This window comes from Idiotropiscis lumnitzeri, chromosome 9 (genome assembly GCF_059441095.1).
Source record: "Idiotropiscis lumnitzeri isolate Australia: NSW breed Sydney's pygmy pipehorse chromosome 9, RoL_Ilum_1.0, whole genome shotgun sequence".
Taxonomy (NCBI): domain Eukaryota; kingdom Metazoa; phylum Chordata; class Actinopteri; order Syngnathiformes; family Syngnathidae; genus Idiotropiscis; species Idiotropiscis lumnitzeri.
Genome location: NC_142399.1, coordinates 6,263,899 through 6,291,594, shown reverse-complemented (window position 1 = coordinate 6,291,594; position 27,696 = coordinate 6,263,899). Strand labels below are relative to the sequence as shown.

Below are 27,696 nucleotides of genomic sequence, written 5' to 3'. Positions count from 1 at the left end.
GTGCTCCAGACGATGGGAGACAACAAAAAAAAAAACAGTGCAATCGCAGAATCAAAATTGCCAAAAAGTCACTCCAGTGCCGAATGACCTTCCCCGCTTTCTGTCTATGTGAGGACAGAGAAACTTCAAACGGGAGGTAAGAGGTCATAGCCGCTGGGGAAGTGGCAGCAGGAGTGCAGGGATTAAAATGGACCCAAGGCCGGAGAAGGCTTTCTTTTTTTAATTTTATTATTACAGACGAGGAAAAGACACCCTCTTCCTCTACTGGCGCCACTCTTCCACTTCCTCCTTATTTCGATTGTCTCGCAAGAAATAGATGGATACATAGATAGGGAGATAGATATGCAGACGGATGATGGATAGGATAAATGGATGAAGGATGAACAGAAAAACAGATATATAAATGGATGAAGGGATAGAGGAAAGAATGGATGTACAATGTATGAAACAATCGAGAGGGATGGTGGGATGGAACAATAAACAGTGAAAACAGTTGGATGGAGGAAAAGTTGATGGATGAAAGGGTCAAGAGGGATGATAGACATGGAACAATGGCTGGAAAAAGGCTGAATTGAATGCGAGATGAATGGATGAGGGAACCATGGCTCACTTGTCAAACTTAGACGAACGAATAAAAAGCGAGGCAGGCATCCTTATAAATCACTTTTCTTTATTTAAATCAGCGTTAGGCAGTTATGCTATGAACAACAACAGTCAAAACAAAAATGGTGGCGACAAAATAAAATAAAAAGAGAGCAGAGACATAATAAAACGAGAACTGCACTTGGCACTGGATAAGACATCCACGGAAAAGGAGGAAAAGAAAAATATACAATCCAAAAATCATTAAAAAAAAAAAAAAAAAAAATCATTACATTGTCAAGTGCCTCCAGATCACACCAGGGGGACTCGAAGAAAAAGAAATCTCCAAAAAAAAACAACCAAGCTCTTCCATTCAAACCTTCCGCGATTTGCTGCGTTTTGAGTAAATATACAACACCAGGCCTTTTTGATCAACACTAAGGCAGATTAAACACCCCCTCACGCTGGAAAGTACCATCACACAAATAAGTCATAGCAAGCTTCTTCGTCGTCTTTCATTTATGTGTGTGCTCTCCATCAAGACAGGGTTTCCCAAAAAGCAAAATTCTTCATTGGGTTGCACATTTTCATTAAGTCGGCACACCATTTCGGGGTCACTTATTGGGAGTAAACTGATACTCTTAACGACGATCCAGACGTGCCAAGATTACAACCGCACTTACTGTTTATTAATTCCGTCATTTACAACTTTACCACTGCGTTAACGTAGCCTACAAAAGACGACTCCTTGTTCTGGTTTTGCGTACAAATTCAGGTAATGTAAAGCAAGGGGCCTCTGTAGCGTTCATGTGACGAAGCTGTGCATCCAACAAGCCTGCAGCTCTGCTTACTTTCTGACTACAACATGACGACGCTCTGGCTTGAACGGTGGAAATGCGCATGAAGAAATGTTTTGAGCAGGCCATCTTAGAAAAATGTACAGAGGGTCCTTGGTTTACAACTGTACTGATTTAAGAAGTTTCAAATGTTGATAGCAAGAGCACGTTCCTACAAATTTGGGTTTCGTCAAATTTGGCTCATCGCGCATTCATCCAGAACCTCGAAACCTCGTATATTGGGTAAATGGATTAAATCAGCGGCCAATTGCTAAATTAGCCATAAAATTATGAAATACGCGGGGCCCTTTGAATGCGTTGTTTCGAGATTACGAAGGGCTGCGCAATCAACTTACTGAATACAACATTATTGGTTTATCAGATAATTTGATTATATTTATGGTGTAGAAGTATTTATAAAAAAAAATACTTACTGGAATTACAACTTTAAAACTGCATTTGTGTAGCTCAGTGATCGACTCCAGCGCATTCCGACAAATTCTGGTTACATTGAATACAGTTGCTCGACACTAACTTGTTGCACAACCAAAACCTCAAAGCCTTTTAGGTTGAGAACGATGTAACTGAGGAGCAATTAACGTCAACGTCCGTTCTTTTTAGACCGCAACTACTCGAATGCTATTCTTTCCCTACAAGCGGGGACTCTCAAGATGGCGTTTTTGTAAAACAAGTGCCAACAAACTCGGATTGTGGACGTAATGCTTTGAGCAAGTAATTGATATGTTCAAAAAGAATAATTATTATTTATAAAATAGTACATAAAATTATTATTTATGAATTAGCCATACACTCTGAATTACACTGGCTTTCTCGACATAGGATGTTTCAAAGTTCTAATTTATCAATGGCTATGCATTAAGTTGAATACTACATCCTAAGTATTTCATTCAATTGTTTTATAATATAGTTGACAAGTGTTTTCCGGACAATTTTTGGGTGTCTTCCGACTTGCGTACAAATCTGGGTTTCGTCGCAACTGTTCCGAAAAAGGACCCAAATTTGGAGGAAACCCTGCTTTGAAGAGAGTTCAACTTCATTAAAACCAAACTTCTGTTACCACGGTTACACTCCATTTACAATGGTAGTAGTGCACTGCAACAAAGGCGAGGGGGGAATAAGTGAAAAAAAAAATGCAAAGAAAAAACAGAGTATTCCCTCTCCCCGAAAAAAAAAAGTCGCTTGTAAAAAATGTGATTAGTCGTGGGGGGGAAAAAATGCGCTGGGTGGACCCTGATTGTGATATCAAAAAACTTGTAGGCTTCCCTTCAAGACGTCCCCGACTTCAACCTTTTTTTTTTTTTTTTTTTTTTAAACGCTATGTGGGGAATTGTGCAAAAAAGATGGAACCGTTTGCCAAGGGAGGTGAAGGCGGAAAGGGGCAAAGGCGACAGCAGGAAAGAGGAGAGGTGACGACGGGAAAGAGGAGAAGGATAAATAGATATATTTTTTTGTGTGTGTGTGTGTGTGTGTTTTCATGTGTGTGTATTTTTATCTGACGGTGACACCCAGCTTTTGCAGAACGCGCACCCCCTTCTCTTGGTACTCCTGGCGGGTGAGCCAGAAGTTGTCCTTGTCCTTCATGATGTCAGCTAGTACCGCCCCGCCCAGGAACACCATGTGCTTCCGCCTAGGAGGGTCCTCGATGCGAATCTTGAATTTCTGTGTTTTTAAAAAAAATAAATAAATAAATAAATCATATAAAAATAGCAAGCAAACGTTAGACACTTCCTGATTTGCAAGCATCCACTTCAGTGGCGGACGCATGGTTGTAGAATTCAGAATTCTCACATATTTCTTGGGGCATTTCAGAAATAGCGCAAGACTTTATGGGGATTCAAAACGATTCCATAGAGTCCATAAAAGACAGAGATAGTCAAAATTGGGATCGTTTCACATTTAAAGCTCAAGATAAAGCGCAACGTGTACCACAACAGCACCTCTACACTTGCAGACACCAAACACAACATAATGTTACAACGGAAGCTATGAAAAAATGTTCATATGTCATTTTTCTTTTTTCATATTTTACACAAGCTTTTGTGGCCACAGTTGACATGTAGGCACTCAAACACGAGCAAACAACTGAGACACAGACGTCATTCAACAGGCATGGCGTTTGATGTAAAGATGAAGTAAGTGCATGACAAAAATATAATGCCGCTATCACGCACGCAAAGTTTTTGTTATTTGACACCACAAATCAGATTCCGCCATTAAATCGATGGGATACTAAGTGGAATGTGATTTTGAAAATATTGGATACTTGCATGGGTGTTTTGCTTTTTCTTAGGCATTACAAGTGGTAACTTTTTGTTTTACACCTAAACCAAATTCGGGTTTCTTGGAGTGTTTTGTTTTTACGCTTAAACCTATTTTTACATGTCGCGATAAATCTTCTGAAACAAAGTTAAGACTGTTTTATTGTTTTTAACTACTGCTTTTTGTTTGACCAAAAGGAATTGTGATTAAAAGTAGTAACCTTCTCCTAACATCGTCATGGACATCAAATTAATGAGTATTTTGAAAAGAAGTAAACTTATTTTTGTACCAAATTAGTTAGATGATATTACTTTGGCTATAAAACAGCAATTTTAATCACTAAATCCGTGCGCAGGACACCACCTGGTGGCAGAGCAGTGCACTGCACCAGTTCAATGTACATTGGAAGCAAGTTTACGGCATTCGAAAGCTGTGCTGGTGTTATTTATTGTTATGTATAGGAATTAAACGATAAATCATGGATAGAATCATAATTGTGTATTACTCACAGCACTCCGCTTACGACTAGATTTTATTTTAGCAGAACCACAAAGTAATTTCTCACCGACAACTTGTCCACATCCCCCTTGAGCACGCGCTCCAGGTACAGCTGCTTGAGCTCCCTCTCCAGTCGCGAGGGCAACCCCGGGTACATGGTGGACCCCCCTGACAGCACAATGTGTTTGTAGAACTCGGACCTGGAGAGGATATATATATATTTTTTTTTATTCTTCAAAATGTTCTCTTTGCATCACATACGGAAGCACGCTCTCATCGCTCACCTGGTGTCGATGTCGGCCGCCTGGATAGTGTTGAAGAGCAGCTCGGCCACGCCCACACCCTCCACGTTGATGAGGTGGGGCTGAAAGAGGGCCTCGGGCGCCTCGAAGCGTTCGCCGCCCACCTTGATCACACGGCCGTCTGGCAGCTGCAGACGCGTGGGAGGGAGGACGGACATGAGAGGAAAGAAAGAAAAAAAAAAAGGGGGGGGGGGGGATTTCAGCAGAATCCCAGCAGAAAGAAGCTTTAGGAACTCTACAGGTACTGTTTTCACTCATTCAAGTGTAAAAATTTGCTAGTCTTATACAGCCCTACCGTGACTTCCACAAATCAATTTGATTTACTCACGCAAATGCCGAGCCCGGCTTTCGTTACCATGACAACCAGGGGCAGCGCTTGGGTGTGGGGATAAAGCGAGGGCTTCTCGGTGTTGCCAACTTTGCAACCTCTACCTCGACAATTCTTTCAAAGCAGTGCCTAGCAACAAATCTAACATTTTGTGGCTTTACTGGAGAATTCTAGCAATTCCCTGCAAAGCAGGAGGTGTTTGCCCCGTCGTACTACAATGTTGCAGCTTTAGCACAACTGGTGCACGTACAAGTGTGTTCGTGTTCGTATCTATAGAAAGGCTTCATTGAAGTGCGGGGGCAGCAAAAGGAAGCGGCCGCTGCTGCAAAGGTGGCTGCGCAGGAAATGATGCCACAGGCGGCCCACGGGCTCCACGGGCCACGCTCACATTACCCTCCTTGTTTCGAGAGGACCCAAACACACACACGCGCACTCTTATACTCTCTCGCTCACACACACTCATACGGTCACAGTGAGCTCAGAGACACAACACGAGCTGGCCAAGGCATGCTTTTGGATTTTGTGGTTCTGGAGGGGGGAAAAAAGCACATTGGAAAGAAAAGCAAGGCTGGCGGACGAGCACCACCGCACCTACCACCAGATGTTAGAATTGAAACTTTACAGCGGCCCCCGCAACAAAGCCCATTAATTAAGAGTGCACGCTTGTTATATAAAGCCGTGCTTTTAAGCAACGGAGCCATTTGTCACGTAGAGGATAAACACCAGGCTACAAATATGCTGCATGTCAAAAAAAAAAAAAATACAACACAGCTGCGTTTATGTTGAACAAATCACAAATGTCCGTATATTTTTTTTAAATGTCCATTAATCGCTCCCACGAAATTGAACTTCAAATAAACTTTTTAGGATTAGAAAGTCCCGTTTTAATTTATTTATTTAATTATGTCAGATTTTGTGTCATGAAGCAGTTGGACTCATGCGTTGGAGTCTGTCACTTTTGTCAAGAATGAGAATGCGGTGATGTTGTGTAGACCGTTACGTTTGCCTAGCTAGAAATCGGCTCGACGGCCATACGCTTGCCAATTCAAATCCAAATGTCATTTTTTTTCCAGGTGTAATTTACTCCTTCATTTTCACTCTGTGACATTTGTGACTATTTATATCTACAGTTTCAGGAACTTTTGACTATGTTTCGTACTTGCAGCACCGCAAATAAAAAAGGGTTCAAACATTTTCGGTGCATTCCCCAGAAGTTTTTGGATCTCTTCTCTTGGAATACAAATTTTATGACAAAAGCGCCATTTTTTACAGCAGAAAGTCACAAAACTAGGACATTTTGAAGGAACTATTTGTGTTCTCATAAATGCAACGTTAACCAAATCAGGCTCCACGAGCGTTTGGTCTATAACGTATTGGACTTCAGTAAATTATCAGAACCAAAGGAAGACCTTCCTAGGGAATTATTTCTTTCAAGATGGCTCTTTGAAGCAAAAGGTTACATTTAAAGGAACATTTTAAGGAAGCAGTTCAAAGCATCAAAGGTTCCAGTACCTCTCAAAAGTATCCCCTTCGGGGTCTTTTTAACGACCGACAAAATTCAAATTAAAAGGCCCTTGCACACAGCAAAAATGTTAAGGTTTGCAGGTTTTGAGATTGCTCCTCTAACAAAGGTTGAAAACCTTTCATGCCTGTAGACCAAAACGTCAAACGGGCCAACAAGGGTAATCTTTTGTTATGAATTTTATCAATAACCACGAAAACTTGAGGAGGATCCAGCGATCTGGAAAATGTGTTTTAACAACCACGGGGAAGGCCCGAGGGTGCTGTGCAAAATGTCAATGGGAGGACAGCAACCGCCTAACCAACAAACCAGTCAGCCACATTCCACCACCAGAAAGACAACCGGCATCCACGCCTCTTACCGTGTAGGATTCCACCAACACGGTGGTCTCCAGCGCCAGCTTCTGCTCCTGCTCGATGTTGTAGCCCACATAGCACAGCTTCTCCTTCATCATGCGCACCGTCTCAAAGTCAGCCGAGTGATTGAAGGCGTACCCTCGCAGCAGCAGCAACTGCGGCGAAAAACAAACGTCCGTGAGAATGGCAAGAGAAACAATGAAATATCAAAGACAAAACGGTTGAAATTCCCAAAAGTATCCATAACTTGTTAACTGGGTGACATAATTAACGGGACTCAACATACAGCACGTACAAAGATGCAGTTCACGTCACAATTTATTGATTTTAAATTTTAGGTTTCAACTAAATTTCATTAAGTTCATTGAGGATATGCATCTAATAAACATAATGTCACGTTTAGTTGCCGCTCACCTTTTTTGTGCCAAAAAACAAATAAAAATGTAGAAATTACAAAATCATTACATCCTATATGAACAGTTGCTAACCAAAACGGCAGCAATGTAAAGTATCGTTTATAATGCCACGCATTGTTGTGGACAAATTCCCGCTATTGAAGACAACTGTTATTATTTGCGCTACAGTAGTCTCTTCACAGTGTTGAATTTATTACCAAAACCTAAACTCCAGATCTACAGTTGATTAAATAAAAGGCTATTGTGTTGATGGTGACACCTTGATGAGGTAGCGGGTGATGTCCCGCCCGGCGATGTCCAAACGTCTGGTCAGGTGAGGCAAGCTGAATCCTTCATACACAGGACAGATGTGAGTCACGCCGTCGCCAGAGTCCACCACCACGCCGGTCAGAAGGCCTGTTAAAACACACGCGTGCACACACACACACACACAAAAAAAAGGAAGTGCTTGTTACAATGACAATCAATCACTCTAAATTAACCGCGAGGTCTCAGTCCATACCTTGCGCATACAGTGTCAGCACGGCTTGAATGGCTATGTAGACACCTGAAAACTCGTATGTCTCAAACATCACCTGCAGGGGGCGCAAGACAATTGCATCATCAGATCACAGTCGTTTACACTGCCCGACAAAGCCGTCAAAGACTCTTTGGTCACTTCTTCTACTAACAACCCAGGCTAAACTTGGCTCCTCCCTGATGTGCAGTGACACCAATTTACGGTGGATTTAAATAAACCTACACTCCCCTTGTTACAAGTCAGGTTTTGGTGATAAGCCCAAGATAAATGAGGCCAAAACTTTTTTCTACCAATAATGTGATCTTTTAACCTGTGCAACTCAATGTAATGTAACATTTTGGACAACAACGGCGACAGAGCAGAAAAATACAGACTTGACCAGGCGATGTCAAAAGGGGCTTTCGCCTACCTCTATGATCTTCTCTCGATTCTTGGTAGGATTCATGGGGGGCTCGGTGAGCAGGATCTTGCAGTTGCGCGTGTCGATGTTGAGCTTCTCGGGGCCGAAAGTGTAGTCCCACAGGTGCTTCATGTCGTCCCAGTTGCGCACGATGCCGTTCTCCATGGGGTAGTTGACTTCCAGCATGGAGCGCAGCTCGCTGGCTTCGTCCCCCACCATCAAATCCTGAAAAAGGGTGACAGAGGCTTAATTTCATAGTCCAATTTAATCTTAGAGCAAACGGGCAAACGGTGAGTATCAAATCAGAACAATAATAAGAAAAACACTCAAATCTGTAGTCAAGCTATGCCATCACACACCTGTCTGCTTTTGAACAACATTACCCAGCATGCACCATCACTCTGCATGCACAAAATACTTTTTTTTGTCGTTTTTAGTGACGCGTGTCTCCTGCGTGCAACAAATGAGTCCAGCCTCAACATTGCGGCTGGAAACTTTCACAACGATGACAGCCATTTTATGAGTTCACCCATTGCAATTCTCTCCATGTGGTCTCCCCCCAAAAAATGTATATAGTTGGGAGAACCTCGATAAAAAAAATGTGAAGCTAGAGAAAAACCTGTCGAAACTTGCTCAGGCATCTAAAATGGGTACCTACTAGCTACTTACAAAAATGTAGGACTATTGGGCCTTCAGCTGACATTATAGGAATGAACATATACTGCTCTGGAACTTTTACTGGGGAAATCTTCCGTAAAACGTTTAATGCTGGGCTAAATTCACAACAGATGTTTGATCCATGACAATTTCCAAGGTTAATGACTTGCTGTACCTTTCTGTGACTCTTCCAGTTTCTCTCTCTATATATATCATTGTTCAAACTTCCTGTTGGCACTCTGTCACACGCTAACCTCAGTGGCCACTTCTCTCTGCGAACATCCTGTTTTATAGTGAGGTGGTGTTCAAACCTTTTTTTAATCCGTCCTATTATGATACACAAGTCCACCCAAATTCAGGTTCAGCAGTAAAACTGGTGTCAAGGGCTAATTTTTCAAAACTTTCCTGCGACGAAAATTTATTGGGTTCACTTTCAGTTCTGGCGTTTTAAACAGGATGCGTGACTTGCAAATATTTTGAACGCTTGAGGCTGATTCATTTATCTGAATCAATATCTCACAAAGGCTCCCCAAATGGTACGCCAAAGATTCACCGAATTCAATGCTCAAACTGCGCTAAATGTTCCACTGGTTGAAACGTTCAGATTTTTTTTTTTACAGTAAAGTTCAGTTGAATTTAAAGCATTACACATTATCTCTTTTTGAACAGTTAATTTTCAAACATTTGGGTCACATTTTTTGCACTTTTATGCATTATATAAAATTTGAATCATGATTACACAAGAAATTTGTGCACGTTTCAGCGGCATGCTACAATATTAGATAAAATATTTAGGATCAGGCTCCTGCATTTTAACGTCGGTCATTAGCGAGCTGACAGTCACTCAAAATACAGATTCCAACAATCCTTCAGCACTTTATAAGGTCAAAACGATGGCTTCAAGGTGTGAGTAGAAAGAAAAACCAGCAAAGACAGTCAGAAAGTCACATCATGACAGGCAGGGAAGCTGATGATGCAAGAGCACACACACACGCCATCTTACACTTACCATCTTGTGGGAATTCTACTTCAATTGGGGGTGGGGGGGATCGAATGGAGGAAGAGAAAGTTTGTGTGTATAAAACAGCAAAAGGAACAAAACAAAATTTTGGAAAAAGCAAGAGGAAGGTGGAAAAAAAAGATTGAGTACAGATACTCTTTTAAGTTAAATTTAATACATTTAAAAGGCTTTCAACATATTTTATTATTTGAATAAAACGGCATACGGCCAGTATAACCAAATTTGAATGACAAACTGAAATTTTGCTTCATTTAAAAATTACGCATCATGCAGTATTTTCCATATGTCTTTGTAAAATTCTTCAATCAGACATGCTTCTCTTTGAACTTTTAATTTATATTATTATATTATTTATCCAGTGGAGTTCAGTGTCTTATATTGAGCGATAATCGATTAAAACTGATTTGTATTACTCAATGTTTTATAGTGTTTTTTCACTGTGGAAGGTAGAAAAAAAAAAAAAGATTCTCGAATGAATTAAAAATGTTCCTTTTTCATTTGCATGAATATAAAAGGCGGTGTTGTGTACCTTGATCTCAATGTTGCCCACTTTGGCCGTGGAGCGGATGATGGGCCTGCCCACCAAGGCGGGAAAGATGTGCTCTGGGAAGTTGGAGCCTGCATAGCCACACTTGACAAACTACAAAAAAAAGTTGCAAACAGAAATTGTGAGGACATTTAGGCACATGACATTTTAGTACTACAAAATACAAACAAGACAAAAGACTGGGAATACATCACAAATTAACAGCATTTAAGAGGGTGTGTAGACTTTATCTATTGTTAACCTTCGAAACTACACCATCTTATGAGACGGATTTAGTTTTTTGTTTTAAAGTAAAGCTCTTTTGTGGCCAGTTTCTTCTTTTATTCTACACTGATTTTACATCTTTAAAACAGTGGTATTTGTTAATATAGAGAGGAAACATATGTATTTTTTCTATATGTTCTAGTTAAGCTCTTAAATCTTGTTTTTGTCTGTTCCTTCCATTTACAACGACACCTAGAAATCCGAGTGGTGAAGAGAAAATTCGTGATGCCTAAATGCTCAAAAGGTGTAAAGATGAAGCATTATACAATCATGAATGTCTTTTGTGGTTTATTTTCGGTAACATCCTGTTTCAATGCTGACAAGCAGCAAAAGAGGAAGTCTCTTCTGCAAAAGGGTCAACTACATAACATTCCTGCACACCGCAGTAATGCATACCACATACCAACATGCTAATTGGCCAGCTACTGACCCTATAATTCACCTAAACTACATATATCAATACCCAACCCACTATCCAACTTTATTAATACAAGTAAAGCGCTCAAATATGCATTCAAGTGCAGGTAGGACTGCTGCGGCGTGTGGAATGTGACGATTTAGCAAGTCAACCACTTCCTGGTGGGTCTGTCGAGACGAAAAATGTTGTGCGACAGGCGTATAATTATTAATTGTATTAATATTATAGCAGAAACTTTGGGAGAGGAAATATTAAAGCAGCGGTTTTAACAGTAGAAAATCACAAGCTGGCTGACGGAAAAACAATTATACCCTTAATTAACCTGACACGGCCTAGAAAACTACGCTTACAGCTTGGTAAAAAAAATCTTAAATACTCATCTTGCATCGGATTCGAGCGTTTTTTAATGATTATAACTCGCGTTAGATAACTTCAGTTCGTAACATATGAACGTTAAGGTGCCGTTAAACCACATCAAAGGTTTCCGTTGCCCATCGGAAAACAGCAGACAGCTGGAAAGCTAACAGGCTAAGTGGCTAGCTGCAGTCGTACGAGTGGCTATAAAACTAAACGCTCCAGTTTGATAAGCTATTATTTTGACGGTCGACATTGTGTTAATAAAGCCGCACTATTGTATTCAATTTGGATGGAAATATAAGCGACGTCTGGAAATGTCGTTTCCATGTCACGTCTGGATGAATGAAAATTAGCTCAGCTAGTTAGCCACACGCCCAGTTAGCACTGCGGCTGCACTTCCTGATTCTTTCAAAGCGGTTAAAATGGCGACGGTTCAACTAAACGACGGGACGAGGTTCGAAACTCACCCCGGTGCCGTTGTCACACACCACCACTTTCCGTCCATGGCTGTCCATTCTGTCTAAAGCCCCGGTTGCCTCTGAACCTCCCCGCAACTTTTCTTCAGCAAGCCCGGAAGGAAGCCACGCCAGCCCGGACGAAAGGAGGCGGAAGGGACGCGGTCTCATCCGGTGTGTGCGTGTGCGCGTTTGTTTGTGCGATTATTGTGTGCGTGTGCGTGTGTGTGTGTGGGGGGGGGGATTTGTTTGTTGTTTATATCTGAATAATAAAAAATATTTTTTTAAAAATAAAAGATGGAGATGCGGCATACTGTAGTGAAGATTATTTGAACTGGTCAACTCAAAATGTCTTATCACAAAACAGTCCAGCAATTATGTTGTAGTTTTCTTTATCTTCAAAAAATAATTTTACTTCCTTTATTTTGACTAATTCTGTTTGAAAAAAAAAAATTGTTAAATTTTGAGAACTGCAGCATTTACAGTGCCCATACAGGGAAATCCTTGTCAACCTTGACAAATCTGCTCTTTGACCTATTTCGGAGTCCCTGTTGAAAATGTTATTTTATCCCAAAATAACAAGTCACAATCATTTTTTTAAACTCACAAAATTTGTAATTTCACAATTGCAGTGTCCCTAAAGGTAAAAAAGGCACCGTTGAAATAGCTGTTAAGACTTAAGTTTTGCCTCTCCACCATTTTCTCAAGTCTCGGTGTGACAGGACTTATTGATGGAGGTAGTGCTTCCGTCTTTAAAGACAGAAATATAGTAGCTCGAAAGGGGGAAAAAAGGAGTAAATAGTGAATGTCATTAGTTGGAAAAGGTAGCATCTTGTTATCAATCTTGACAATCTTGTCCGTCTCATAATTTTGGTGGTCAACTATTGTGTGTTTGAAATTAAAAAGAAAGTTGGCTACAGAGGGTAAAAAAAAATCATTTACAGAACTGTTGCAGAACGTGTAAAACAATTCATCAATCATCTGGTTTATTTTGGTATTTTTACTTTTGCATTACACATCTTTTATTGCAGTGCATGCTATTTGGATTCAAACAGTAAACCTGAAGACTTAAAAAATTGTCAAGGACAATCATAGCCAAAAAAAATACTAAATAAATAATTTTTGGGGATATGCAGTTGGTGGCATATAAAAGGCACGAATTATCATGGTCGAATGGAAGGAGAAATTTTTTTTACAATGACAGGAATATTTTGATGACAAAACATAAAGAAGCTACTGAGTTAACATGCTTATGCAGTTAATGCTTCACTGGACAAAAAATGATAAATAGATAAATATAGACAGCATGAACCTGTTAAAGTTGATAAAGAACAAAGAGATTTGGGAGCGCACCATTTTTTTTTTTAGTTTGCATTGTCAAGTCCTGTCACAGCCACATGGTTTCTTTTGATAATCAAAATAATTCACAGAATCATTTACAGGTCCCAGAAAAGATTGGACACTGTATTAAAAAAAATCCTTGCCATTTTCCACTGTTCAGTGTTTCCGTGACAACATTCCAACCTCTGCTTGAGGGGAGAGAACACAGTGTGAATACTGAGAAGAGGAGGGTGACCACCTGAGAAGTGTTAAGGTCCGGGCTGCTCCGCTGGGAGGAGAAAAAATAAATAAAAAGACAACCATTACGGTGGCATGGGATCCACTAATCAAAATATAGAAATAAATAAATATTTACACATACTTGCATTGAATTGACTGAGAGGCTTATGTGTGTGCGTTTCCTTGAAGGTGGTTCCTGGATAGCAGTCCTTCTTGGGCTCCTGATATAAAAATAAAACAAAAAAAATGCCACTTAGACATGCATGGGAACATGAGTGAATGGAACTTAACGATCTTACCACATTTGTGGAGATCACACCGAGACACCTGAGCAGAGTCTTGTTGGCGTGGGAAGTGCCCCACCGGAACTTGAGGCCTGCAGCGGCATGCGTATCCTCGCTGGGGAGCCAAAAGCCTCGTCGGGCCCTGGCAAAAAATAAAAGCGAGACGGTTAATAAGAAACATTGAAAAGGCATTTTTTGTGATATGAAAAAAAAAAAAAATGGACAAAAATATAAATTGATTCAAAACTTTTTTCACCATTAACTTGTGCAATTCAATACAATTTTAAAAACTCTTCAAAAAATATAAGTGAAATAACATTTGCAAAAGTGTGCACACCCCGATGACTGAGGATGTGGCTATGTTCCGAACAACCAAATCAAATTCTAACTCATGTTAATCGCAACTCAGCACACACCTGCCACAATTTAAAGTGGCTGTTCAACACCAAATAAAAGCTGTTCTAGTCGACTTTTTCTGACCTTTTTTGTTTCAAGTAGAAACCTGAAGCTTTTACGTGAAACCTGACTGCCTTTTGAAACTTCACATAATTCCCTCTAACTTGACCGAACTCCGACTTCTAGATGGACCAAAAAATTATGCTGACACCACCATGCTCCAACCCATTTCAGCTACAACAGAGCATGGAAGAACGAGCAATTTTTTTTTTTGTCTCCAAATATACGCGTAAAATCGCATTCATTTTAGTTTTCACAAACCTTATTGAAAACAATCTTTAAATAATCTACACGTTTTTCCCAATTACTTGGTTTTCACCCATGGCAGCTCTTTGGTTTTCTAATTTGTTACATGTCTAACTGGTATAACAGGCAAATCTCAACTCCAAATGTTTTTCAGAAGGGTTCTTTTTTTCATCATACCGCTCAACTGGGTCTTCCTTACAGTCTACGTGATGTTGAGAATGAAGCAGCGCCTCCAAGCTGCGCACCTCCTCCTTCTCTTCGTCCATGCTCACAGCTGGGACATCAGTCTCAGGAAAAGACTCCTGGAGGAGCTGGTGGACAGGAAAGAAAAGTTAGAAAAATGGCATCACTCGAGAGTAATACTCAGTGTCCACAGAGCAAGGGTTCTCCTATTTTTTGGGTCCAGTGACCCGTTACATGGAAGACATGGGTCCAACGACCCCCCCCCATAATCCAAACACCACTTAAATGTAATTCCCATGTGTACCCCTTAAACGAGAAGAGGTGTTGGCTGTTGGGACAGCGGACACAGACTCACACATGACCACTCAAACGCAATGCAAATTATTTGGCGGCCCCTGAAGCTACTACTCGCAGAGTCCATTTTGAGAAGCACTGCCTGAGACCAACTGAAGGATGCCTACTTGTTGCATGTGGTTGTTCTGGTCTTTAAAGTGGGCCCACTTTTCGCCCCCATCTTGCTGCGGAGCTGCCGAGCAGAAGTCTGCAAAGCTTTCACTCGGGGGGAGACCCGGCGCACACCCGGAGTTGTCGGCAAGGAATTGTGAGGACTGCTTAGAGGTAGGATATGTTCCCTGAGATGCGACACACCCATCCTCTATCATGTGATCATCATCATCATCATCATCAGTGTGATCCCCTTGGGAGGTGAGGATGAGCGAGGACACGTTGGGTTCCGAGTCCTCGGATGGCCCGTCGAACGAGAGGGAGTCCTGATCCTCAGAGGTGGGGGACATTCGGGGAGCATCCTGATTCCTGAGCACGAGGTGGTGATGAGGCGATCTGGGTTCGGAATCCATGATGACGTCTCGTGCTTCCCTCAGTACGTTCAAGTGTGTCGTAGCACCGACGAAGCCGCAACACCACGGGTGGTTTTTTTGCTCCGCAAACACTGCAAAATCGGCGAATCCCACCTCCTCCCTACGGGTGTCACAGTACCCGTTAGTAAGGGGTAAAGGCGGCCCGCCGCGTGGTTCTGCTTGACGAAGAAAGTTGCACTTGAGGTGGAACAGCGGTTCGGAGGAAGCGGCAAAGCCACTAGAGAATCCCTAGATCTTTTCCCCGTCTGAGCCCGCCTCCCTGATGTCATCGTCCAATGAAGGGCGAGCTGCTGGGTGCTGATAGATTAGAATGTCTGGCTCCATTCATTCATCCACTTTGAAGAGGAAGAAAACAGAAAGGATTGGTTTTGTTAATTTCAAAAAACTGTCCAATAAAACTTTACTTTTTGCTTTTGCTTTTCGTTTTTACACATAACCCAGCTAAGGCAGGGGTTACTTTAATATAGTGACTGTAGAAAAATGACAGCTTCTATAGTCGAAAGCTTATTTAGGCCACCTGCAAAATGGCTACATCAAGCCATTTAATGAGGACGAAATTCAGATTTGATCTACGTTAAAAGGTCACAACAAAAATCTCGCATTAAAGCGATGGCGAGCGATTAATATATAGGAATTATATTATAAAGAGTCACAAAATTTGTCACAGGAAAAAACGATGCTTTTTATCACTTTATCACTCGTCTTTAAAAGATCATAATACAAACAAGTTTAATAATCTTTGAAATATTACGCACATACCAGCTCCAAGAAGCTTAACATGGTCGCTAATCGTTTGATTGACAGGTGCCGTAGTCGAGTGCCTGAATGCAAAACCTACAATCAGCACAACATACTAAAAGAAACACCACCAACTATCTCGTGAGCAGACTTTTGACAAAAATAGAACCGGAATAATGACAAAACTAACGTTTAATCAAAGGTGTTTTACATTCTGCCATTTTGTCAAAAGGTAATTTGATGATTAGCAACCGGTTAGGTAGTCAACCAGCCCGTTTGGATTGTCGACCAAACAATAAACACACCGTTAATGACTACCTAATAACGCAAAGTGACATTTTAAAACATATACCTGTCCAGTTTGTTCACGTTGTTCCTCCTTTGCGTGTTTTAGCTGATTAGTAATTTAGCCATCATCCTGGAGTCGTGACGTCATTATCGTAATAGGTAAGCGCCAACTGAGATGGTCGATTGTGTGTGACGACATCACGGGTGCTTTCAAGCTGCTTGTGCCACTTGCTGGACAAAAGTAGAACTGCAAGCTAATGCAATTGAGGAACGGTTTAATTTTTTAAAATACAATGTTGCATTATAGAATAAAATGTAAAAAAAACCAAAGGAAATAAATGACATTAATATAAATTATTTCCGTTCTTTTCACTGATAATCAATGTAAGAAACAAATATTCACCCTTTTTACTGTATTTAGTCAGCAAACCCCTTAAAGCATATTAGCAGACATTCATGATTCACACAACATATGGACGGCGTTTATTCATTTACTGTGTGTTTGGTCCTGTGAATTTATTATTTTTTTAATGCACATACATGTAGTTACAGAAATCCATTGACATGAAAATGCAGTGCCGCTTCAATACGCTGGTACCATTAAAGATACAGTGATGTTATTCCTCACTAATTATGCACCAGTATCACATACTTTGAAATAATAAATCATTATCACTCACAGTATAGTATCAATACACCAGTATGAAATATCAATACACTGTCGTCTTGTATCGTCGATTTGTCATCACTCAGAGTATTGTTCCACTGGTGACAATTATTGATATTTTGATGAGTTGTACCATTATTCCTCAAAGTGCAGCATCAGGAGACCAATATCAAGTATTTTATATATATGTAACATTATTACCTGTGGTATTGAAACAGACATATCATAGATATATGCCCACAATTCTGAAGTGCTGAATCAATTTTCCACACAGTTCAAGATCAATACCAGTATCACATATTTTGATTTATCCTTACAGCTGACAGTATGGTATTGATACATTAGTATCATGTATCAATATGTTGATGTGTAGCATCATTATTTTTCAGTTGTGTTTTTAAAAATGTCATGGAGTTGTGGTAACAAAAGTGTTTTGTAGAGTGTTTGGTTATTACAAACAAAAATAGCCATCAGAACGCTCAGATGATGTCCTGATGACACACAGTGGAAGTACTGGCGGCGTGTCTGTTGCAGGGCACCTTTGACCCCGACCGACGTGCACGACGGACCAACATAGATGCCGCCAGAATGGCAGCGCTGAATATGTAAGAAGCGCCGCTGACAAAGAAAGTTGCTGTGTAGTTTTCAGTCACATCCACCAACCAACCTGAAGAAAGATGCGCAAACCCATATTAAGTAAGCAACAACGTGCATCGAAAATGTGGAAATAGTTGAAATATAATGTTACTAATTATAATTAATCTTATAATAATTACTAACAAATTGTCAGTCTAATTAATATGATATATACTATATATATTAATATATAATATACAATTTTTAGGAACAATTATAGAAAATAAAATGCTTATTTTGCTAATATTTCTTTTATTTTATGTAAAATACCGTTTCAAAACTGAAATAATAATCAATCCAAATGTTTTTAATTCTCTATAATCATTTTTATTCTAGCCAATTTTCAAAAATGAAATGTCTAATTGTTTATTTTAATATTAAAATAATAATTGATGAATCTTAATTATATTATTCATCATTAATTTTATGAGAATATATTAACCAATTATCTAATACAACACATGTAAAAATGTTTAATTGACTAGAAATTAATTTACTTAATTTAAAAACATAAGTGATACGTATTTGATCAATGTATTCATTTTTATTTTATTCAATTATCTCATTAAATAAAGTGTTAATTTACTTTCTTTAGACTAAATTATAGTTAAAAATGCTCAATTATTTCCAATTATTTTAATTATTTTTATTATTTTATTATATTATTATTATTATTATTATTATATTACATCCATCTCACCGTTGTTTGTCCTGCCTATGTTGATGAGGTTTTATTTATAAATAAGCGAGTTTTAATTGACACTTATTTTAAAAACAAATTAATAAATGTAAATTTTTGTATTTTCCCAAGATTTTTATACAGTATTTTATTACTTACAACAAAGCAATTAACAACCTCTATAATGAGACGAATGCATACAACTTTTAAATACAAAACGCTAAAATCTCACCGCCTATGGGTGGGCTGATGAGGTAAGGCACAGCATGCAGAAAATAGACCACGCCCAGGGATGAGGTGAGGTAAGCGGCGCCCACAGCATCCGAAGTGACCACAGGGATGAGCGCCACATAAGCGCCGTCAAAGTAGCCGTAGACCACGGCGAACAAGGTCAGCGGTGCAAAGGAGCGGAAGAGCGGAACGCACAGGCAGCTCAGGCCCTCCATCGCTACGGCTAGCATGTAGCTTTGCATACGGTACCGCTTCAGACACCTGCAAAAAACACAGCAGTATCAAATATTAATATTTAGCACCTTGATAGAATCTGAATCGATATTGCATTTAGATGTGTCATATCATTTTTGCTGTACAATATTATCTAAACGTGCTAAGCCGCGACTTACTTCCTGTCTGTGATCCAACCAAAGGTAATGTTACCCACGATACAGCTGATTCCAAATATAGACATGATGAAGGCGGCCTGCTTCTGTTCCACCCCCTGATTGAGGGCATAAGGAACCAGGTAGACCACCGGAGTACTACAGCCAAATGCCAGGAACAGGAAGGACAGGCTCAGAACCAAGAAGTCCGGAAACACGAGGAAGCCAAAGTCCTCTCTCGGCTGGAGGCAATAACAACAACCTTGGGGGACGTTAGTATCCACTAAAGGTTCCGAAAGCGTGGCTTCTGTCTTTGCAATGGCCATATTGTTGCACATGTTACGACTATCCACGGTGCAAGCTAGCTTAGTGTCAGCTAGCTCCCCGAGCATAGATCCCGTTAACGTGTTGCTAAGTAAAAGGCACTCCGCTAGTTTGCGATCCGTTAGCCTGGTATCGGGCCCGTTGGACAGCAAGGCTAGTGTGTTAGCCTGAGCTAGCGTGTTAACCTCGGCTAGCTTGCTGTTCTCCAGTTGACAGTTTCTCAGCGCTCCGTTAGCAATCAGGAGTCCTTCAGTGTAGCTGAGGTTGCTAATTTCTGGAGTCTTTGCTGGGGCTTCTTTGGTTTCTTCTTTGGCATTATTGGATTGGTGATATAGCCTTCGTAAGGAAAACAAACACATGAGTTAGCATTAGTTGCTAGCGAGTTCTGGATCAAATTAATCTTCCTGAACCACTCAATACACCTATGTCAAATATTAAGTATCATTCTGCACACAGTCCAGTATCGACACACCACTATCAAATCCCAAATTACAGTATCAATACACTGGACTCAAATATAGATATCGTGATATGATATAATGATATCTCCAGGACAATATCCATATGCAAACATTGTATACAGGCCTTGACCGCCCGCCACTGATAGTTTCATATGATATCATGTTTCCTGCCAGTCCAGTACCGACACACTTGTATGAAATATGAGCTCAATTTGTGTGTTTGGCTAACTAGTTAGAATGCTTTTATAATGATCCCACCTTTGCTTCTCGGCGGGTTCCACCACCGGCCTCAACAAGGCTCCGCACACGCACAAGTTGGAGACAAACCCCCCCAGGACCAGCAAGGCCCCCCTCCACGAGTAATGGTCGATGAGCAGCTGCACCACCGGCGCCAGGATGAAGGTTCCAATGCCGGTACCTGAATAGCAGAACATGACCATAAGGACATCGCGAAAGGGCGAGAGAAAACAGTGAGGTCCCTACCAGACTGAGCAATGCCATACGCCAAAGCTTTCCTCTTGGTGAAGTAGCGGCCAACCATGGCGATGGATGGTGTGTAGCTCAGAGCAAAGCCCAAACCTAAAAACGTGCAGTATCAAAACGACAACAGTATCATATTTTCATGTATCGTGCACCCTATTTTCACGTGATACTGGTGACCCAAGTACGTACGTACGTACCTGTTAGGATGCCCAGCGAGACGTAGAGATGTACCAGACTGGAGGCGAAGCAGCTGATTACCAGACCCAACGAGGACAAAAGGCCGCCTAGCATCACTGTGGCTCTGCATGACAGACGGTTGCCAAGGAAACCACCCAGAGGTGCTGGAAAGACATGATTTCTAAATTGAGCAGGCTATATAATAAATCAATACATATGTAGATCACTTTTCGGTTAAAGATAATGTGTTTCATTACCACAAAGCATAGTGGTGCAATCAATCATGCTGTGGATCCAGGCTGTGGTGGAATAATCTTGCTCAAAGTGCAGCTGGAACTCCACGAAGAACATGGAAACACATCTGGATACAAGAAGAGCGGACATTATCGTATATTAAAAATATGTGAGTAGAAAAATACAGTGGAAGTGCAGGAACTTTTATTGCTACTGGTGCATGAACACTCGCCCTCTAGTAGAAATGTACTGTAGATCAACTTAATTGCAGGGATTCTTTTGTAGCTTGTTGCTAGGCAGACTTTATAGGACACCATCTCAACCGTTCTCACTGGGTAATAAAAAATTGCAGTATGTAATAGCTGTCCTTTTTATGAAATATAAAAGGCGTTAGCGTCTCTTAGTACCGTATGAATACGACATCAAATATCAATATTTCAAAGTGTGATATCGTTTGATGCAATACCGATCATGTCATTTCTAACCTGTATCAATAGAACAGGATAATTCCGACATGCCGTATCATTTCAACTGTCAAATAAATTCCTGATTTTGTCTTGTATTTTGTTTAGCGTCGATAACGTGTCAGGTCAGTAAGTGCACGGACTGTGAGGCCTTGTACATATTGAGTCTTGCATAAGCGCGCTTATGTAATGGCATGTCTTCTGCTGGCTGGCCAGTCTTGGGTGATAAGGATGAGTCGGAGGAGGTTATCAAAAGACACCTTCCGCTCATTCACACCTTATCTTTTTATATTATTTTTTTTTTATTTAAGAGAAGACACCACCTATGGAAAAGGATCACAAGCGCTGTTCAACAACAATGACCACACATGACTTTTTAGGACTTCGTTTTAAACCCTGTGTGATGGAAATGTGCTGACTTGGTATTTTGCGTCTTAGTGGGAGTTTAAAAAAAAAGTTGTGAACACTTTAAGCTGTTCAGGAATGAACCCCTGTTAAGGGAAGGACTGTTTAGAGGTGCTAATAAGTTCACAACTGGAGAGGTTAAAGAAAACTCTACTATATTTATACACCCTTTCTTGCTTTTATTACATGGTGGTAACCAGTCCTGGCTTTACAAACCATGCACATATAGACCAGGGTTATAATAGTTTGGGATTTTTTTTAATATGTTTGTTTTTATTTCATTTTGACTTTCAATTGTTTGAATTCAGTTAGCAATGCAAACTATACAATTTCATAATCACACACACACACCAACTCTGTACTTGTTTTTGAGTGATTGTGAGGTCACCAGTGCAGACAACACAACGTGGGACTACACACACACACAATCGCATGCACACACACACACGCACCCCCCCGCACACACACACACACACAGACCTGGTGACTGCACGTGTGCAGATGGTGGCGACGAAGCAGGCCGCGACGACCATCCATCCCCAGCCGCCCTCCTTGGTCACCTGGCCCCTGCCCAGGCGGGGTTCCTCCTCCATGCTGACAGCCATGGCTTCCGACCAATCACGAGCCTAGTTGTCATCAGTGGCCCCTCCACCTGAGCCTTGGCTTTACACTCAGGACACCTCGCGATGTCGGTGGTAGCCTCTCATTGGCTGAACTCCTTTGTTTTGGGGGACACGTTTGTGAAATTGCGGAGGATCTGAAGGAGATTTCTGATGTTTCCTCCTCCACCTCCAGGGTCCCGCCTCCGTTTTTTCTTACTCTGACACACACACACACACACACACAGACACGCACATGCACATTCCAGTTGTTTATTAGCCTCATTTCACATAGTTTTAGTTAGAGTTTCATTCATTTGCCTTTCAAGTGTTATCCTTAAAAAGTTTTAAAAGCTGTCCCGCCCCCCTATTTGAGAAGCACTGGGTTAAAGTCATGAACAAATCTATACTGTATATAAAATTTTGGACTCAGCGCTGGGTTAGCTACTTCACCTGATTTTTTATCTAGCCGTATTAAGAGTGCAAATTGTGACAGGGTTGACATACTTGATCACCGACTTCTATTATAGCTTACATAGTAATCCAGAGAATTTTGCTGCCTTTGCAGAGGTGGAACAACATCTCACCCATTTTACCACCTGTTAAACTGTGACAGGGAATTGCTGTTAGCTAGTTAGTTTCAAGACGAGCGTGTGCCACACAGCTGGAAGAAAAGGTCAATGGGTTGGTTTCGGATTTATCACCCGGCATGTGTACAGACAGTCACTCTTGCAAGTGCTGTGAGTCACAGCACATCACTTATGCAACAACGTGCCGGCTCACAAGCCAGGGCTGGATTAAGGTTTTGTCACTGACCCACACAACACACAGTACAGTGTCAATACTGTGAAGTTTGACACCCTTTCCACGAATGCCCACAGCGACCCTCCTGTCTATTTTCATCTGAAAAACAAGCGCACCCTTTGTCTTTTTCATTCACAATACCACTGGCAGGGGAAGACAAACCGTTAACCCACTTCGGTTTGATGAAACACTTTCCACCATAATAAGCCCATAATAACATAAGTGCATCAGTAAATTAGCCAGCTAATATTTTTTATAGGGGTTGTGGTATTTCCTGCCACCCTTGTAACGGTATCCCTCAGTAGCAGGTGGGAGGCGCTGCTTAAGCGTTGTCAGAATAAGGAAATACAGGCATGCTTAAATGTGCGCTGTTGTCTCACATCTCATCTTTCAAAAAAAAAAATCATATATTTATTTATAGATAGCTACAACCTAGCTGTCTAGAGTTACATTTGTAGTCAAGCTAGCTTCCACTTGCTAGCTAGCTTTAGCTTTGACTTAGAAGCTTGTCTCATCTACAAGTCGCTAACAACATTTTAGCGACTACATTTCCATCTTGGTAGCTACGAATGTACGCGGCAGCTTGTTACCTTCCGCCATAAAGTACATTTTATAATTTTTGATGCTTTCTTCCCAGCATGATGCGCAACATCTGTGTCAACAAGTGGACATTTTGTCATGGGCAATGCTGTCAGTCAACATAAGGAAACTTTACAACGTGGATAACCTTTCGCAGCCACAAGATGACGAAGCAAAAAAGAAACAAAAAAATGTGAGCTTTGACCCTTCTGCTGTAGCCAGCGCTTTCAACGCAGCATTAAATCCTTTTCCTACATGCTTGTTTTTATCTTTAGTTGTCACACGTGAGCTTGTGTCTGTGCTGGTGTGGATTCTTGGAGATCATGAGTGATGGGAGTTCCTCTGAAAGGCTGCAACGCAAATAGAGCACAGCTGGCGAGAAGACAGCTTTTTTTTTCCCACACCGAAACACACAAGGGCTTCTTTTTTTTTTTTTTTTCACTTTTGGCCCTCTTCCCACCCCTTTTCAATGGCAAAACCTCCAACTCCTGCAAATGATCGGGTGACATAATGATCTGCCCTCATTAGCTGACGAGGGGAGAAAAAGAAAACCTGGGAAGTTTGGCCGTTTCTATTTGTCTTGGATATCTTCTGAGAAGTTTACGAAAATACAAGTTTTACCGCTTCAAACCAAAATGAGTGACAGACTTTGTGTGCCATTTCAGGCACGGGGTCATTGAGAATTTTACATTTGTCTTGATATGATAGGCACATTAAACAAATTTTGTGTCAATTTAAATAAGCTGAGGCTAGTACGGAAACATTATTTACCGGTACTAATGTAATCTAGTGAGCTCGCTGTATGTAGCGACATAGCTAAAGATAGCATGTTGAAAGTATTATATTAGCAGGCCAACCTAAGTAAGCTAATTTGCTAACTAGCTGTAGAGCACAATGTACCTAACGTAAATCTGTCCTGCCAAGATATACTTAGCAACATAGCTGACAATAGCTACCAATTTGAAGCTAATAAATAAAGCTAATGAGTTAGTCAAAATCAGCTTGGCTATTAAATCTATTCATCCATCTATTATCAAAGATTCTTCTAAGTCTAAATGCTAAATTCGTACTAATACTAATATCAAAATCGACTAAATGTACTATATCTAGCCAGCTAAGTAGCTAACATAGTTAGTGACAGATAGACATGACTCAAAGAGAAGCTGGAAGCTGAAGCTAATACAAATTTAGCTACCAGGTACTAGTTACAGAGTTAACGCGAGAAAGAAAACTTGCTAACTAGCTTTAGCCCACATGATTTGCTAGTGATGAACCTAAATCTAGAGAACAAGCTGGAACTAGAACATACTGAGCTACATAAAGTACCTAAAACAAACTAGCGGGTTCAAAATAATACATAATACGAGTTTGTGGCTAACCAGACTGAAAGTAATAAACTAACTAGCAAGATAAGGCAAGTTAAGTTACAGGAAAGGAGCAAAGGAGCAAAAAAACTAAATAATGAGCTAAAACTACAGAAAGCATATAGTTACCAAATATGTAGCTATTAAGTAGACACATAATGAACTACTAACATAAACTACCCAGCAGGAAGGCGCTAACTAATTTAGCAACATAGAATACACAAATAGATAAAAACCACTAACTAACTAGCTATCTAGCTACAGTAGCTAACCAACTATGGCTCGCAAAAGGAGTCGATATATTAAAAAAAAAAAGACTTTAAATGCAAGTATTTGGAAAGATTACAATGTGTAGCATTATTCCACATTCTCTGACCTTTTAGTTTACAAATATTGTGGTGGCTTGAGATTGTTCACCAGTTGAAATGTGTTGAAGAATTTCAGTTAAAAAAGAGAACTAAAAGTGCTTTCGGTCAGGCTCTTCACATGTACAATGAATATATGCTTAAATCCAAATGTAATTTGTGAGAATGCTGCATGATCATCATACTTTGATGCAGTGCTTTGCGAGTTAAAAAAAAAAAACGGCAAATGTCAAAGGCCTCACTTAATTACATCACAGCAAAAAGGGAGCATGACTGTAATTATGTTACGTTTACACTACGATAACCATTTCTAAAGTTTTAATGGGAGTTTTAACTATGTTGCGAGAATCTGAATTAAAAAAATACACATATAAAGAATAAAGTCAGTATATGAAATGAAACAAAACTTCACTTTCCTTAAAAATATTGATAATAAATAAATAAAATAAAAATAGTTGAACTTACATCAGTTTCCCGACATCATGCCTCCAGAAACCTTGAGGAGGGGAGTCTTGCTGGGCCTCCTGCGACACCGTGGAGGTGTTCTGCAACACTTGTGGCTGAGCAAACAACATATATATATACACACACACACACACACACACGTGTGTGTGCCGGTGAGGAGGGGGGGAGGAGAATCCTTGCATTATTCCCAACACTACACGTCACTATACTGTGTGTGTGTTGTCGTTAGCTGAGCGTTATACAAAGTTTTGACTCCTACAATGTAAGTTGCCACACACGTTACAAACAAATATTTAAAAAAATTAATTAATTCACTGAAAATGTTCAATTAACCTAAAATCAACAACAAAAATATAGTTAGTTTTGCAAAGTCCACTGTTTGTGAGTAATAAGTATTAAGAACACTGATTTCAGCCAATTTCACTTTTATTTCTTTTGAGAAAAAGTCTTGTTCAAATCATTACATATGCTTTGCACATGACCTTTTTTTGTTTTTAGTTAAAAGCAGCAGAAATGACGACACTGAGATGTATTGAAAATAGTTTTCTAACATTATTTATATCACCTATCACGCAATTGCCGTATCGTGATACCATTGCTAGTTTTTGAAAAATATTGTAATATTACAGTTTTCATTTATCAAATTTTGTATGTAATTTTTTACCATTATGTGTTAATTTTTGTCAGGGAAAAAATGTTTCGTGGTACCATTGGTGTCGTGGGAACATAATCCCATTCGACTCAGTTATGTTCGTATGTATTTATAATTAATTTTACATAGTTTTCTTCCTATATATAAATTTACACTTACCAAGTATTGTTGAGATTATTCCCTCGATATCAATTATTACACAATCGCTGTATGGAGTTTACGATTGCTATCGCTACAAATACATTATGATAGCAATGTAACATAAGTTTTCCTTAGTAAGGCCTACTTTATATTGTATGAATTACCATGCTATTACTGTATTGCAATACCATTTTGTATCGTTGGAAAAATATTGGCGTATCACATCGGGAGTTTTCGTTAATTTCAGAAACATTGCGACATATGGTTAATGACTCCCCTCCACTATATCAATTATTCTGTATCTTGATATCATTTGTATCACGATACAGACAATGTATGTGAAAGCTGGCCATGTTAAAACAAGAGACAAATTGCTGGTGTAAGATAGATCATTATTGTTATTAATATTTACAAAAATCTCAGTTTATATACACACACATACACAACTAATTAAACATGTCAAGCATTCCAGACAATCGTTTAAATCATCGTTTTATCCCCCCATATCGCTAGTTTAAAGGCTTGGACTGGTCAACAGGATGTTTGTTTGACAACCAACGAGGAATAAACTGAACAAAAATAACAATATTATCTTTTTCAAGTTGTGCAAGAGGCAATCACGTCACAATAAGCCAGGTCGACACAGATACAAAGCACTCATCGTGAAACATTTGTCCACCCGAACTGGTGTTAAATGGCCAAAAAAATGAAAAAAAACCCACGTTCGCCTTTAATGACATTCAAATAAAAATCAGCAGGACAAGATGAAAAGGAGGAGGAATTCTCTCTCGTTCCTGTCACGATTGCATATCCAAGGGGGCCTGTTTTTTTTTGTTTTTTTTAGCATGTGACAAAAATCTTACTAGTACATGGACATTAAATGGATACCAGTGATATAAATAAATGCACACCTGCTTCCATACATCAGGATGTTACCGGCAGAGCAAAGGAGCTCATGGGTGAAAATTATTTGAATATAAGGATGGTCCCAGCACTTTGTTGCATTCGCATTGTTGCTGACACAGAAATCATCGCATAATTGAACAAGGTTCAACAGGAAAACAAACACGAGAAAACAAATAATTGACATGTTCGCATGAATATCGTAATATAAAATCACGAGCGATTGTATGAGGCGTACCTTAACTTACAGGGTTTTTCCGACAAATAAAATTTGGAGGTGGCCATCTCGTCCTAATTTCGGGC

At 40.0% G+C, this 27,696-nt stretch overlaps 3 protein-coding genes across 4 annotated transcripts; all 3 read right to left on the bottom strand.

Moving 5' to 3' along the window:
* Positions 1 to 650: 650 nt before the first annotated feature.
* LOC148330005 (actin-related protein 2) lies at positions 651 to 11,930 on the bottom strand. The gene is made up of 9 exons (XM_088304574.1): positions 11,772 to 11,930; positions 10,248 to 10,358; positions 8,050 to 8,265; positions 7,623 to 7,695; positions 7,380 to 7,516; positions 6,710 to 6,859; positions 4,481 to 4,626; positions 4,264 to 4,396; positions 651 to 3,098 (listed from the first exon to the last, which is right to left on the bottom strand). Exons 1-9 carry the CDS (start codon positions 11,928 to 11,930, stop codon positions 2,928 to 2,930), a joined length of 1,296 nt encoding a protein of 431 aa, XP_088160700.1. The 3' UTR covers positions 651 to 2,927.
* Positions 11,931 to 12,723: 793 nt separating this feature from the next.
* Positions 12,724 to 16,578, bottom strand: LOC148330004 (uncharacterized). 2 transcript variants are annotated; one of them, XM_088304886.1, is made up of 7 exons: positions 16,457 to 16,562; positions 16,126 to 16,187; positions 14,950 to 15,701; positions 14,483 to 14,616; positions 13,619 to 13,745; positions 13,462 to 13,540; positions 12,724 to 13,368 (listed from the first exon to the last, which is right to left on the bottom strand). In XM_088304886.1, exons 3-7 carry the CDS (start codon positions 15,343 to 15,345, stop codon positions 13,349 to 13,351), a joined length of 756 nt encoding a protein of 251 aa, XP_088161012.1. In that variant the 5' UTR covers positions 15,346 to 15,701; positions 16,126 to 16,187; positions 16,457 to 16,562; the 3' UTR covers positions 12,724 to 13,348. The 2 variants fall into 2 exon arrangements, with proteins under 2 accessions (XP_088161012.1, XP_088161011.1); XM_088304885.1 differs by lacking the exon at positions 16,126 to 16,187 and having other exon boundaries at positions 16,457 to 16,578.
* A 253-nt stretch (positions 16,579 to 16,831) lies between these two features.
* slc16a12b (solute carrier family 16 member 12b) lies at positions 16,832 to 25,833 on the bottom strand. Its single transcript, XM_088305083.1, has 9 exons — positions 25,698 to 25,833; positions 22,002 to 22,341; positions 20,676 to 20,779; positions 20,439 to 20,582; positions 20,242 to 20,337; positions 20,017 to 20,176; positions 18,998 to 19,633; positions 18,607 to 18,866; positions 16,832 to 17,726 (listed from the first exon to the last, which is right to left on the bottom strand). The coding sequence occupies exons 2-9, from the start codon at positions 22,124 to 22,126 to the stop codon at positions 17,539 to 17,541; spliced, it is 1,713 nt and encodes a 570-aa protein (XP_088161209.1). The 5' UTR covers positions 22,127 to 22,341; positions 25,698 to 25,833; the 3' UTR covers positions 16,832 to 17,538.
* Between the last annotated feature and the right edge of the window lie 1,863 nt (positions 25,834 to 27,696).

What these genes read in the sequence shown, in the direction of transcription:
- slc16a12b (XM_088305083.1), bottom strand. Translation starts at nt 22,126, where the DNA reads ATGGCTGTCAGCATGGAGGAGGAACCCCGCCTGGGCAGGGGCCAGGTG. An exon ending in TTGCACCACTATGCTTTGTG is followed by an intron (nt 20,583 to 20,675) that starts GTAATGAAACAC and finishes ATGTCTTTCCAG; the next exon opens with CACCTCTGGGTGGTTTCCTT. An exon ending in CTCGCTGGGCATCCTAACAG is followed by an intron (nt 20,338 to 20,438) that starts GTACGTACGTAC and finishes GCACGTTTTTAG; the next exon opens with GTTTGGGCTTTGCTCTGAGC.
- LOC148330005 (XM_088304574.1), bottom strand. Translation starts at nt 11,930, where the DNA reads ATGAGACCGCGTCCCTTCCGCCTCCTTTCGTCCGGGCTGGCGTGGCTT. An exon ending in GCTGACACTGTATGCGCAAG is followed by an intron (nt 7,517 to 7,622) that starts GTATGGACTGAG and finishes GTGTTTTAACAG; the next exon opens with GCCTTCTGACCGGCGTGGTG. An exon ending in TCACCCGCTACCTCATCAAG is followed by an intron (nt 6,860 to 7,379) that starts GTGTCACCATCA and finishes TTTTCGCCGCAG; the next exon opens with TTGCTGCTGCTGCGAGGGTA.
- LOC148330004 (XM_088304885.1), bottom strand. Translation starts at nt 15,345, where the DNA reads ATGGATTCCGAACCCAGATCGCCTCATCACCACCTCGTGCTCAGGAAT. An exon ending in AAGGAAGACCCAGTTGAGCG is followed by an intron (nt 13,746 to 14,482) that starts GTATGATGAAAA and finishes ATTTTTTGCCAG; the next exon opens with GGCCCGACGAGGCTTTTGGC. An exon ending in GTGTGATCTCCACAAATGTG is followed by an intron (nt 13,541 to 13,618) that starts GTAAGATCGTTA and finishes TTTTTATATCAG; the next exon opens with GAGCCCAAGAAGGACTGCTA.